Source organism: Macadamia integrifolia, unplaced genomic scaffold (genome assembly GCF_013358625.1).
Source record: "Macadamia integrifolia cultivar HAES 741 unplaced genomic scaffold, SCU_Mint_v3 scaffold998, whole genome shotgun sequence".
In the NCBI taxonomy this organism is placed as follows: Eukaryota; Viridiplantae; Streptophyta; class Magnoliopsida; order Proteales; family Proteaceae; genus Macadamia; species Macadamia integrifolia.
In genome coordinates this window covers 174,538-188,607 of record NW_024870614.1, presented here as the reverse complement: position 1 = coordinate 188,607, position 14,070 = coordinate 174,538, and the positions used below count along the sequence as shown (strand labels likewise).

Here is a 14,070-nt window from a genome sequence, read left to right as displayed (position 1 = left end):
AAACCGCCAAATATGAAAAGCTTCTGACGACTCGTTATAGAGTTATGCATTTTCTTGTTTTCTGACCTAGGAGAGAGAAAAATGAGAAAAACCTTCAAGAACAACAGCTGAATGCTTCCAACAGTGACTAGATAAGGATCGTGGGACCCTTATGAGGCCTGGAATACCCTGATTGAAGATCTGGCTGAACAAAGTATAGAAGAGAGAGAAAGAGAGGAGATCGATCTCTCTCCTATTCCCAGTAGGATTGCTGATCGGTTCTGATTTCTGGAGATTTTTTATCAGAATTTGAATTATACCTCTTGAATGTTACAGCAAATAAATTAGGAAAAAAAGAATAAAACAGATGGGGGTTGAGAATGGTGAAGGAGAATAAAGGAAGTGGTTATATCAGCTTGGGCTTCTCACCCACAGCTATCTCACCTGCTCTAAGCATTTAGTTGCAAACTTTCTTTCATTCCAAAATCTGTCCAATAATGGTACATATGCCTCTCTATTTATAGATGAAAAGTTTAAAATCATACTAAGACTAGGAGCTAGTTTCCAAAGAAGACTACACACTCCTACTACAACTAGAAATTCAAAATAGGACTAAGACTTGACTTTATGACTCTAACATGGAGTGGGACTAACTAACTAATAGTCCATATAGGACTTTACAACCGACCATTGGCCTAATGAGCCTTTATTAAATTAAATAACAACTAATTAAATTAATGAATTAAATCCCGGTTTCCTACCTTCTACCCATATTTTAGGCCCATTAAAGTGGCCAATTTCAAAGAAAACTCATGGGATCTAAGGCCCAACACATATATAACACAACCCAAAACTTATTTGCAATAAAATAAGCCCAAGTGACTTATCTACATCACCACCACCACCGGGAGATACGTCTCCAACAACTGAGACCGACTCCATAGAGCGTTGGATATCATCGACGGCCTGCAAGTAATGTTCAGCTTCCTGACGATCGCCACCATCTAAGATCATTTGTTCCCTAGCCTCCTCAGATGCAATGGAATCCCACCTGAGGATGAGCTTCTCCGCGGCTTCGAATTCCTCGGAGACGCTCTCACACAATTCCATAGCAATCACCGGAAAAAGGATAGAGAGAGAGGGAAAGGAGACAACCCAAATATGGCTATGGGGTTCTGAAAATCCAAACGGTGAAAAAACGAGGAATTTTTTCGTTGGTGTTGTTGAGCTTCGAATTCAAAATTGTGAGTTGCTCAATTGGTTAGTGAATAGGGTATAACGGTCATTTTAACTCCTCAATGTTAAGTGACTGACGGCAGGGGGTCTGTGTCTAATGTGATATTACAGAGGGGGTGTTCTTATGATAGTGGCATTCTCTAAAGGGTGGCGCTGTAAATTACCCTAATAATAATAATAATAATAATATTGAAACCATTCTGGGCGTAAGTTCAGAACTTTGTTGGTGGTTCAATGTGTAAGTCTTGATTCAAGTGTAATTTCCAGCAAGTAACTTTGGTGCACGACCACCTGAAGGATATGATTTACACCCCAGGGTTCGAATCTGATTAATAAGGAACTGAGAGAGATCGTCATCTATCTTTGCTGGACCAAGGTCATGCCAGAACAACAATAAAGAACAAAAAATATGGCCATATACTCCTTAACGGTCATGCTATCATGTCTCAGCTTCACGAACTTGAGGTGCATGCACTGCTTGTAGTCAGCAAGTAAGAATCTTTGGTTCATGGCTTTACTCATCTCAGCCCAAGTAATGACTAACCCAATACCTCGAGTCCGATTTTGTTGATGGTGTTTGACTCACTAGACTCGAGCCGTGAGCTTCAATTTATCCTCTACAAATAATATCTTTCTAGCCTCAAGTCAACCTGTACCATCTGAAAAATATCTCCAAACTATAAACCCAATCAAGATATTGTTCGGGATTGTTGTCCCCAAAAAAGTCGAGAACGTGCAACCTCGCTCTTTTGTCAACTCCGTAAATGATCAGCATGTCATCCCAACTCCATATTGTGGTGGAGGTGGTGTAAAATGAGAGGTGATCAAGCAGTGTAGTGTGACAATGGCGGTTGTTGTTGGGCAACATGAAATGGATGTTGTGGGACAGAGTTAAAAGAATCCTCGATTGAGTGGCACTCTTTCCCTTATCTGAAGCTGTCAATTTGTCAATGGAAGCCTGCAATGACACCATCATAGAGTTAAGGGAAGTGACTGTGGAGTTGAAACCATCAACACAAGTGGTGTGTTTATCAACCCAGTCTGTGAGACGGGCGATGTCAGCTCAGGTTTCCTCCTCGAGGGAGTTGAGTTGTTGAATAACTTCACTGTTGGCCACCATATTTCAAGATAGCGAGGAGGAAATTTAGCCTTGATACCAAATTGGTGCAATCCTTGTTCGCAAGATGCTATGGGCCCACTCAAATGATAAACAACTCAAATAACAACGGTAGTAGCAATTCCATAATTTATGAAATAATGTAATACTATATGCAAATAAAAAAAAGAAAGTGGCAAACTGGAAGAATTTAGAAGTAGTGGTCTTCTCTAGAAATTTAAGAGAGTAATTTACATCCCCCTTTTACTTTGCTCTTATTACAAATCCCCCTGTGTTTTCAGAAATTACATCCCCATCCCCTATCAGTTGACAATGTTAGTGTGATGTTAGTTTTGAATAGTAAAAGTCGATTTTAGCCTTATGAAGTATTCAACCAAGACGGTTACCTATTTCACCCTTATTGCTTCTTAAAACCATTTTCCCCCAAATTCAAATGATAAGACGGTTTTGTCCCCATCTTCAACCTTTGGATAGAACAAAAGAAAAGAAACTAATGAGGGTTTCTAAGGTGCAATGTTGATTGATCAGAGTAATCATGCCCTTACAAAAATAGAAGAAACTCACTTGAATAGTATGCATTGCCGTAATACGCAAAGGGGAACATATAGCCAGGAATCAGAGCCCGAGGAGGAGGAGGAGGAGGTGGATGGTATACATTAATATTGATGTATGGAGGGTTAACCATTGGAATCGAATGAGGAAAAGAGTGTGGGAATGGTGGTCGTGGACCAAGAAATCTAGATGATCCACATTAACAAATCCATGGCGGATTTGTTGCTGCAAATTCACCAATCTAGCATTGGCATTGGAATTGAACCCACTGCGATTGTGATTCCAATTGCTGAATCCATGTTGTTGTTGGTGACGCCTATTCGAAAAATTCTAATTTGGCAACCCATCTCCTCCTCTTTTTCCTCCCTTCGAATTGAACCCATTACCCCTCTTATTCGGACCAAATCAACCAGAAGGATAATGCTGATGATGACTTTTGGTTATAGCCATAGCTATATTGCCTTAAAGACTGACTCTTAATCGGCGTAGATCACATTGACAATGGACCAAAGTGGAGAGTTTCTTGCTCGCAGGTCACCGGATGAGTTTCCAATGATGAAAGGAAACAATACTCTCAAAAGGTATTTTAATGAAAGGGTAAAATGTAAAATCTCACTATAAGAGGGTAATATGGGTATTATAGAAATATTGGACAAACTTAACGGAATTTGTCTACTTGTAAAATATTACATACTACAAGGGAGGGGGATGTAACTTCTGAAAACACAGGGGGGATTTGTAATAAGAGCAAAGTGTAGGGGAGGGGGATGTAAATTGCTCTTTAAGAAAATATATATCCTAAAACTATTTCAAGCAGATGTTCAAAACTCGATTGGTGTTTCAATGTGTAACTCTTGCTTCAAGTGTGTACTTCCCAGTGAATAACTTCCGTGCAATACCGCCTTGAGGACAGGATTTCCACACCAGGATTTGAATATGATTAATGAGGAAGTGGGAGAGATTGACCTCTCTCTTTGCTAGACCCAAGGTCACGCTAGAATAGGGTAATGATATAGAACCAAAAAAACAAAATAGAAGAAAGGAAGAAGGAGAAACAAGGGGAGGAGTTAGTAAGACAAACCGGAGGAGAGAAAGAGAAGAACTAGGGACGAAGATGAGAAAAAACAAATAACACAGCCTTATCCCAACTAAATGGAGTCGGCTACATAGATCCCTGTGATTCAATCAGCTCTATTCGACATCATACTTGAAAAAAGGCCTAAGCTATGCATGTCTTTCCTCACCACTTCCCCTGAGGTCATTTTAGGTCTTCTCCTAGCTCTTTTAGTTCCATCAATCTGAATCAAATCAATCACTCCTATGTATTGAAGCATCCAAAGGCTTGACCATGGTCATGCCACTTCAAACGACTTTCTCAAAGCTTATCATGTATCGGAGCAACTCCCAAATCAACTCTAATATGATCACTCCTTACTTTATCCTTCCTGGTTTTACCACTCATCCATCTCAACAGCCTCATCTCCACTACGTTGAATTTATCTACATGATGCTTCTTAACTACACAACATCCTTACTTTATCCTTCCTAGTTTTACCAATCATCCATCTCAACAGCCTCATCTCCACTACGTTGAATTTATCTACATGATGTTTTTTAACTACACAACATTCTACACCATACATTATAGCTGGTCGTATGAATGTCCTATAAAATTTTCCTTTAAGTTGTAAAGGAATATGTCAATCACACAACACCCCGGAAACACCTCTCCACTTCATCCCTCCTATTTTAATCACACAACCTCCAATCACACCACAGAAAAGCATAGTAAACAACAGGAAATTTCTAAGCTTTTATTCCAATCAACGCCATAGATTCGTAGATTACATATGTAATATTAAGCAGAAAGCCATCCAAAATAGAATCCTATTCTACCAGGAAATTAAATTAAAATCAAACTAGAAACGCAATATAATATCCTATGTAATCTATCCAAATAAAAGAGTACATACTATCCCAATAAATCTCTACCAGCCCCCTTTGGACCAAAAAGTTGGTTTGGGCAGGTCGCATCTTGGCTTAGGTCTCCAAAGCAGGTCGTTCTAGTCCAACCATGCTACCACAACTGCGTGAAAGAGACTAAAAGCTGCCCCTGCTGCTCAACCTTTCACTCATAACAGGTACTTAATGAGCAATACAATAATTTGGTCTTGGACGTCAACCAGTCAAAGTGCACCCTTTATTGAAATGACTTCTTCCGGTTCAAGCATAATTTTTGTTCACACCTTTTTTCGCCAGATGTCAATAACAAGTAGAGGCAAAAAATGTTCATTCTTTAACCAATTGCAGCGATATGAGCTTCAAAGTTGTCATAAACTTAGTAAAGCACACAACATGAGGTAAACAATAGCCATCCACTCCTGTCTGTATCTGTAAGACAATACCTACGCAGTATTTCACCCAGAAAAAACTCTTGGAGTCCACATGAATGTTCCAGAAGGAAATCCACAAGATTCTTCCTTCAAAATGACCAGTACCATTGAAACAGTAATTTAAATTCCAAGCATGTGGATTCATTTAATGCATGCATGTAAAAGTTGCAAAACACCCAAAAGAAAATTCTACAAACAATGAAATTTATTCACAGAAAACAAAGAGAACCTCTCCCCCCCACCCCTCCCCCCCCCCAAAAAAAAAAATATCAAATATTTTAAAACGTCTTCATCTGCATAGTGCACTATCAGCTATAAAACCCCTATGTTCTAACAACTCCCGGTTGAAATAATGCAAGGCAAGGAATCAACCAAAAGGAGAAATGGTTTAAACATGTTTACCACCAAATGAGGATGAAGAGCTGCCAAAAGCAGGTGTTGAAGAAGCACCAAAGGCAGGCATTGAACTTCCAAAAGCCGGTGATGATGCAGCACCAAATGTTGGCACAGAGGTTAAAGGTGAAGAAGACTGAGTTGCCCCAAAAACGCCAGTTGATGTGCCACTGAATATGGAACTCCCCGTCTGTGAACCAAATGGGCTTGTACTACCAAAGGGTTTGGGGGTGAACGGGTTGCTGCTGGCATTGTTGGTCTGTCCAAAAACAGACTGAGACCCAAACGGGCTACTTGATGATTGCCCAAAAGCTGTCAAGTAAATTAAGACAACAAAAAAAATCACAAATTGTCACAACCAAAGTTTCATGAACAAGATGGGGCTGAAAAACCTGCCTAATTATAGAAAATATTATATCTCATATGCAGCAGGAGAAATGTACTGAAAATGTAAGTTACAAAATAGCAGTATAATGTGGAGAATTAGAAAGAAACATGACTGGGGTTTGTTAAGGGTCATTCCAAACTCCATGATTAAATGAAATGGTCAGGGTATCCACTTCGAAAAGCCTCCCCAACAATTGCTTAACGGGAGCATAAATTTACATATACATATTTTTATATACATGTACCCCGATAAGGAAAACTAAATCTCATCCAATCCTGAAAAAGGGATCTAACAAAAAGAATTGCTTGAGAGATAAAAATCCAACAATTAATATCTATCTATATCCATATACATATATACAAAGCTACCACTGATGAAACACGAAAAGGAAAGAGCACAAATATATCAAGAACAAGAAACATTGTATAAAATGGCAACGATACAGACACTATGTTTATTTGAAGAAAAATGTAGAACTTCTGCATGCAAAGATGAGAAATAATGACGTTTTCAAAGCACCTAACCAATTCATGTCACACTAGAAACTGCGGGCATACTGTCAAAGCCCATAAAAAATAACCCAGGCAAAAAAAATTAAGTTTCTTTTAAAACATGAGAGAAACTGTTATTCCAATTGAGATTACAACTCCTAGAATCAAAAGATCCATAGTCTCTTTTAATTTCTTTTTTTCCCCAAGTAAAAAAGAAAAAGAAGACCCATCTTAACTTTTCCTAACTTTCTCAAAAAATAGAATTTGGAAAAAAAGAACGCAAAGAACACCTCCAGTCGTTCAAAATTAAATTCGCCTCTCGAAAAAATTTGACATACGGTTGCAAGGTTCACACTACCAGAATCCAACGAGTGGACTGAGAAATGATAGAATCAAGCACGATTATCAAAGCGAATCTAAACAGAAGCGATCGAGTTGCGATGCGATTATAACTTACGGTTAGTCGAACCGAACATTCCTTCCGAGGTTCTCCAATCCGAATCAGCAATAAGAACTGCAAAACTAACACACAAATAGGAAGAACATGAAATTAAACATAACAATGTAAATATCATAAGCATTGAATAGTACAATATTTACAGGTATTTATACCATCCCTGCTCGATCGGTTAACGCATAGCTTAAAACCAACGCTAATTTAATAACATGCCCAAAATCCACAATAAAAAATCAACTAAAATTATATAATATATATTAAAACCAATCGATAAATGAGTATACCTTTCCAGGAGAATTACACACTAGAGTATGACAAAAATTAGTTGAGGTTTTCTCTTTACTTTACGGGCAGTCGGAGACTCGGAGAGATAAAACGGAGAAACGCTTAATATGATAAATCGTAAGTGTTTTAGGAAATTGGTGAGAAACCTAGGGAAAAGGGGGAAGAGAGATAATAAAGGGGCGGAGGGAGGGAGAATGGGTTTTCTTCTTTTTTTCCCTCTTTCTTTTTTGGGGTAAGAGGTGAAAAGGCCAAATTGGTGCTTGAAGCCCAAGCCCTTCTTTGCTTTCCTATTTCTTTCCATTTCTCCTTATAATTTTTTCTGAGAATTTTTTATTTTTCGGTAAAAGAAATTTCTAAATTGATACAGCTAGTACTTTAACTTTTTTTTTTTTTTTTTTTTTTCTTGTTTTTTCATTTTTACAATTTTTTTTTTTATATATAAAGTTTGGATCCACATTCTTGTGGTGATCTCCCCACATGAGACCTTATATGCAAGGTGTTTTAAAGCTTCAATTCCTCCTTTCTATTCTTGGGTGGATTCAGTTTTTTATGAGGTTATTTCTCTTATTCTGGGACCATACATAGCTAGTTCATGCCTTAAAAGTTCGATTGATTGCTTCTGATCATTATGTACTTATGCCGGCCATGGTTGGTAAAGTGTTGGCTATTCGATTGGCTCTTTCTTCAGTTCAAACTGATATTTCAAGTATTGTCCTTTACTCGGCATATCAAGTGCTTGTTAAATGCCTCTCCCCCTCTCCGTCTCCTCCTCCTTTTAGTATATTTTCTATTGTCTAGGATATTTTGCATTTGAAAATGTCCTTTACCTTTTGTAGTTTTGTGTACATCAGTAGAACTGGGAATGTGATGGCCCACTATATTGCTAAATGCGCACTTTTCTTCCTCCCCCATTGGGTTTGGGACTCCTCTTTTCAGAAGGATTTTTATAAGTCTATAATGCCTCTTTTGCCTCTACTCGACAATCGGACGCTCAATGTACATGATCATGGCCACTTCAACATTGGGTAAATGACCACTCCAACAATTAATTAATATCTATATATATATATATATATATACAAAGCTACCACTGATGAAACATGAAAAAGGAAAGAGCAGAAATATATCAAGAACAAGAAACATTGTATAAAATGGCAACGATACAGACACTGTTTGTTTGAAGAAAAAAAAAATGTATAACTTCTGCATGCAAAGAGATGAGAAATACCGATGTTTTCAAAGCACCTAACCAATTCATGTCACACAAGAAACTGCGGGCACACTGTCGAAGCCCATAAAAAATAACCCAGGCCAAAAAAATGAAGTTTCTTTTAAAACATGAGAGAAAATGCTCTTCCAATTGAGATTACAACTCCTAGAATCAAAAGATCCAAAGTCTCTTTTGTTTTCTTTCTTTCCCCAAGTAAGAAAGAACAAAGAAGATCCATCTTAACTTTTCCTAACTTTCTCAAAAATTAGAATTTGGAAAAAAAGAACGCGAAGACAAAACGCCTCTAGTCGTTCAAAATTAAAATCACCTCTCTCGTGAAAAAATTTGACATACAGTTGCAAGGTTCACACTACCAAAATCCAACGAGTGGACTGAGGAAGAGGATAGAATCAAGCACGATTATCAAAGCGAACCCAAATAGAAGCGATCGAGTTACGGTGCGATTACAACTTCCGATTAGTCAAATCGAACATTCCTTCCAAGGTTCTCCAATCCGAATCATAAATAAGAATTGCAGAACTAACACACAAATAAGAAGAACACGAATCAAATAGAGCGATGTAAATATCATATGCATTGAATCGTACAATATTTATAGGTATTTATATCATCCCTACTCGATCGGTTAACACATAGCTGAAAACCAACCCTAATTTAATAACATATCCAAAATCCACAATAAAAAATAACTAAAATTATATAATACATATTAAAACCGATTGAGAAATGAGTATACCTTTCCTAGAGAATTACACTAGAGTATGGAAAAAATTATCTGAGGTTTTCTCTTTACTTTACGGGTAGTCGGAGACTCGAGGAGATAAAACGGGGAAACGCTTAATATGACAAATCGTAAAGGGTTTTAGGAAATTGGTGAGAAACTCGGGGTAAAGGGGGGAAGAGAGATAATAAGGTGGCAGAGGGAGGGAGAATGGTTTTTTTTTTTAGGGGGCAAGAGTAGGGGTGTCAAATGTCCTTAATCAAGCCTTAACGGGCTATAGACCAATTTCTCTCCCTTAAGTGGTACAACCACATTTGACATTCCTACTCTTAACCCCCTAAAAAAAAACCATTCTCCCTCCCTCCGCCTCCTTATTATATCTCTTCCCCCCTTTACCCTAGGTTTCTCACCAATTTTCTAAAACCCTTTACGATTTATCAAATTAAACGTTTTCCCGTTTTATCTCTCCGAGTCTCTGACTGTCCGTAAAGTAAAGAGAAAACCTCAACTAATTTTTGCCATACTCTAGTGTGTAATTCTCCTGGAAAGGTATACTCATTTCTCGATCGGTTTTAATATGTATTATATAATTTTAGTTGATTTTTTATTGTGGATTTTGAGCATGTTATTAAATTAGCGTTGGTTTTAAGCTATGGGTTAATCGGTCGAGCAAGGATGGTATACATACTTGTAAATATTGTACGATTCAATGCTCTGTTTGATTCATGATCTTCCTATATATGTTAGTTCTATAGTTTTTATTACTGATTCGGATTGGAGAACCTCGGAAGGAACGTTCGATTCGACTAAATGTAAGTTATAATCACATCGCAACTCGATCGCTTCTGTTTGAATTCGCTTTGATAATCATGTTTGATTCTGTCCTCTTCCTCATTCCACTTGTTGGACTCTGGTAGTGTGAACCTTGCAACTGTATGTCAAATTTTTTCATGAGGAAGGTGATTTAATTTTGAACGACTGGAGGCGTTCTGTCTTCGCGTTCTCTTTTTCCAAATTCTGATTTTTGAGAAAGTTAGAAAAAGTTAAGATGGATCTTCTTTTTCTTTTTTACTTGGGGAAAGAAATAAATCAAAAGAGATTTGGATCTTTTGATTCTAGGAGTTGTAATCTCAATTGGAATAGCAATTTCTCTCATGTTTTAAAAGAAACTTCATTTTTTTGGTCTGGGATATTTTTTATGGGTTTCGACAGTGTGCCCGCAGTTTCCTATGTGACATGAACAGTGTTATCAATTCGGCCGAATAATTCGCGAATTATTCGGCCGAACCGAATTTTTTCGAATTTTATCAAAAATTCTGACCGAATCCGAATTTAAAATAAAATTCGGTAAAATTCGCAATTTTTTCAAAAGTAAATATAAAACGCGAATAATTCGTACCGAATCCAAATTAAACCGAATTATTCGGTCCAATTAAACAGTATTTTAAAAAAAAAAACCAAAACAAAAAAAAAAACCCAATAAGCTTTTTTGACCGCTTTTTTGGCCGAATCTTTAAATTAATCAACCGAATTATTCTGAATAATTCTCCGCCCGAATAATTCCCGAATCCGAATTTGCTAACTATGGACATGAATGGGTTAGGCGCTTTGAAAACGTCATTATTTTTCATCTTTGCATGCAGAAGTTCTACATTTTTCTTCAAATAAACATAGTGTCCGTATCGTTGCCATTTTATACAATGTTTCTTGTTCTTGATATATATATATATATATATTGTTGGATTTTTATCTCTCAAGCAATTCTTTTTGTTAGATACCTTTTTCAGGATTGGATGAGATTTAGTTTTCCTTATCAAGATAAATAAGTGACATCCTCGAGGGAGCATCATCGGCCGTTCTTTTTCTTTTATTAATTATTTATTCATCCAAAAAAGTGACATACTTCCTGTCCCATATCAATCAAAGGGATCTCATATGAATCTTCAGGTCCCCCACCTCTTGTGGTAAGAAGTGATGTTGAATATCCCATGGGGTAGAGTAGGGTTGTAACAAGGTCGTGTTGGCCCGGGTTTCTTAAAACCCTAACCCAATCTTAGGTCCTCAAAATTCAACCCAGGCCCAGCCCAACCCAACCATGCGGGGTTCATGTTTAGGCCCAACCTGTCGGGTTCATATCAACCCAACCCGGCCCTAATTGACCCTGTCAAGGTAGGGTTGGATTAGGTCGGGTGGAGCCTGGTTGGGTTGACCCTAGCTTCTGTAATGGTTGGATTAATTGACCTGTTTTTGCTATTCATATCCTCTATATTAATAAATTATAGAAATTATAGAAAAATGAAATACCAATAGATCAACAATCACTACACAATTTAGAACCACTGAAAAACCGCCATGAATGAAACAATAATTTAGAACCCATCCAAAATGATTAAAAATTTTAGCTACATCATTCTCTAGAATCCTTCAAAACAATCAAATGAAAAATCAATCCAAAATGATAAAGAAAATGAAAAACCGCCATGAATAAAACTTCAGATTTAGAAGTTAGAACCCACTAGAAGTTCATAGTATCTCACACAACGAGAATCCCGACTTCCAGACTCCGGATCGATCCCCAGTAAACCATAATTAAATCCCTCTCTCTCTCTCTCTCTCTCTCTCTCTCTCTCTCTCTCTCTCTCTCTCTCTCTCTCTCTCTCTCTCTCTCTCTCTCTCTCTCTCCCTCTCACAAGAATGAAAGCTATAACCGTTACTGTACAGATTCACCAGCAACACTTCAAATAAACTGTTCAGACAGGCGATTTGTAAGAGGAAGGGATCAGAGATGTACCTTTTGGTCCTTTTCTTTGTTGCACCGCTGTTTAAGTTGCAGAGTCGACCGTCGTCCGTCGGCTCACGATGACACGATCAAGAAAGATAGAGTAGGCAGAGAAAACATTTAGATTGGAACTAACAAGGCATTCAGAGTCGACCTCGCTGCTGTCTTTTCTTCTGTTCTTCTAAGAGTTTTTCTTTTTTTTTTTTTTTTGGGGAAAGATGAAAGAGTATTCAGAGCCGATCGGTCGACCTTCGAGCAAGGGTTCTCACTTTTCAGATTTTATATCTATTAGAGCTGGAGTTTTCGTGGTCGTTGGATTTCATTTTGTAAGTATGGTCGTTGGATTTAGATTGGAGTTAAAGCTAAGTTGCTCGGGCTAAGTAAAGGCAATAATACGTTTCAAAAAATTCGGTGCAATAAAACACGTATGGCAATGATACGATACATATTTAATAGATGTTTAAAACGGTTGCTCTGTAAAAATTCGGGAGCAAAAATTTAGGACTAAAGATGATTGTTTGAAACTAAATTCTAATCTATCGTGCTTTTATGGACACTAAAATCTAATATGATTTCCGAATTTGAAATCATTTCCCATTCTTTTGAATTTTCACATTTAATATTAATTAAATGATAAATTATCTAGTACCACCCCTAAATTTGAAAATAAGTTTGAGTAACACCTAAAAATGAAAATAATGTCTAGTAGATCCCTTACTTTTCAAAATTATATATAAAAAACCTATTCCATTAGGTTTAAGGCGTCAAGTGATGATGTCATCAGACATTTTTTCTTTAAATGGCTTATTTACCCTTATAGGTATGTTAAGTTATGATATTGAACTTCGTCCCCAATTAGTAAAGCAGAGAGGCTTGAAATACTTTCCCACTGCTATCGATTTTACAAAATCAAGGGGGAGCTTTGGAGTGATTTTAGCATTGAAAGCAATCATGGTGTATGAAAACTCATCTTTGTCGACATTTATAAACAAAACATATGAAACAAGAGTCAACAGAAACCACTAGTATCTCACAAGGGCAATCTAGATATATTAAAAGAGACATATAGAGAGAAAGAGAGGTAGGAGATGATATCATCAAACAACCATACTTTACACCAGCTCTTGGCTTAGGTGAGATTGGGTCTCAATAGTTGAAGGTTTGTAGAGACTGCAATTATGAGAAAGATAAAATCATTATGGAGCTCAAGCTACAAGCTATGGGAAGATTTGCTACTAGGGGTTCAAGCCTTCGAATCCAATTGCTGCTATGCCGGAGTCGATCTACTCAAATGTAGTGGTATTATTCAGTTGGACTCATCGCTCTCTTCCTCTAGCTGAGCCTCCAACCTACCCAACCCACCTTCTCCATCCAAACCTTCTCTGTTCCTGTCCTAAACACTTCCGCCAAATCCACCACCACCACCAACGTTTCCATTGATTTCAGAATTGAGAACCCCAACAAGTTCAAGGGAATTTACTATGATACTCTCAACATCACTCTCTATTACTCCCCAAACCTAACCTTCCCCGTTGGGAACACTTCCATACCTGGGTTCTATCAGGGACATCAGAAGAAAGCCACCAAGAGAGCAACCCTTCAGAAGGTGAAGATTCCTTGGGGATTGGCGGTGACGATGGTTTCGTCAAACTGGACGGTGGGTTTTAGGGTGGATTTGGCGATGACAGTGAGGTATAAGATCGTTGGCCGGAAGATCGGAAGGCACCAAATGAGGGTTCATGGTGATGTGATCGTCGATGAACAGGGTAAGCAAATCAACAAGAAATCAATTAAGCTTAAATCGGTCGTGCCTGGCAGCGACTATCACCGGCAGTGTTTCACGGCTGAGTACCTGATGAGAGAGAGCATGTAATGGTTTGAAAGAAAATGGATTCTTTTTTAGAGTTTAAGTATAAGGGTAAAAAGGACATTTCTCAATTTCAATTGACGGTGTTACAAATTAGGGGTGCGGTAAACATTATTTTCATTTTTAGGTGTTACTCCAAATTATTTTCAAATTTAGGGGTGGTACTAGATAATTTCCATAA

The 14,070-nt window shown here is 37.7% G+C and overlaps 1 protein-coding gene across 2 annotated transcripts in view; it reads right to left on the bottom strand.

Moving 5' to 3' along the window:
- The window catches only part of LOC122070764 (nuclear pore complex protein NUP98A), a 31,446-nt gene extending 19,163 nt beyond the window's left edge, over positions 1-12,283 (bottom strand). Inside the window, exons 1-3 of one of the 2 annotated variants that reach the window (XM_042634960.1) lie at positions 12,035-12,283; positions 7,007-7,071; positions 5,680-5,982 (exon numbers count right to left, since the gene is read on the bottom strand). In XM_042634960.1, coding sequence (XP_042490894.1) covers positions 5,680-5,982; positions 7,007-7,025 — 322 coding nt within the window. In that variant the 5' untranslated portion in view covers positions 7,026-7,071; positions 12,035-12,283. The remainder of the gene's footprint in view (positions 1-5,679; positions 5,983-7,006; positions 7,072-12,034) is intronic. The other variant, XM_042634961.1, reaches the window with a different exon arrangement.
- Positions 12,284-14,070: the final 1,787 nt, after the last annotated feature.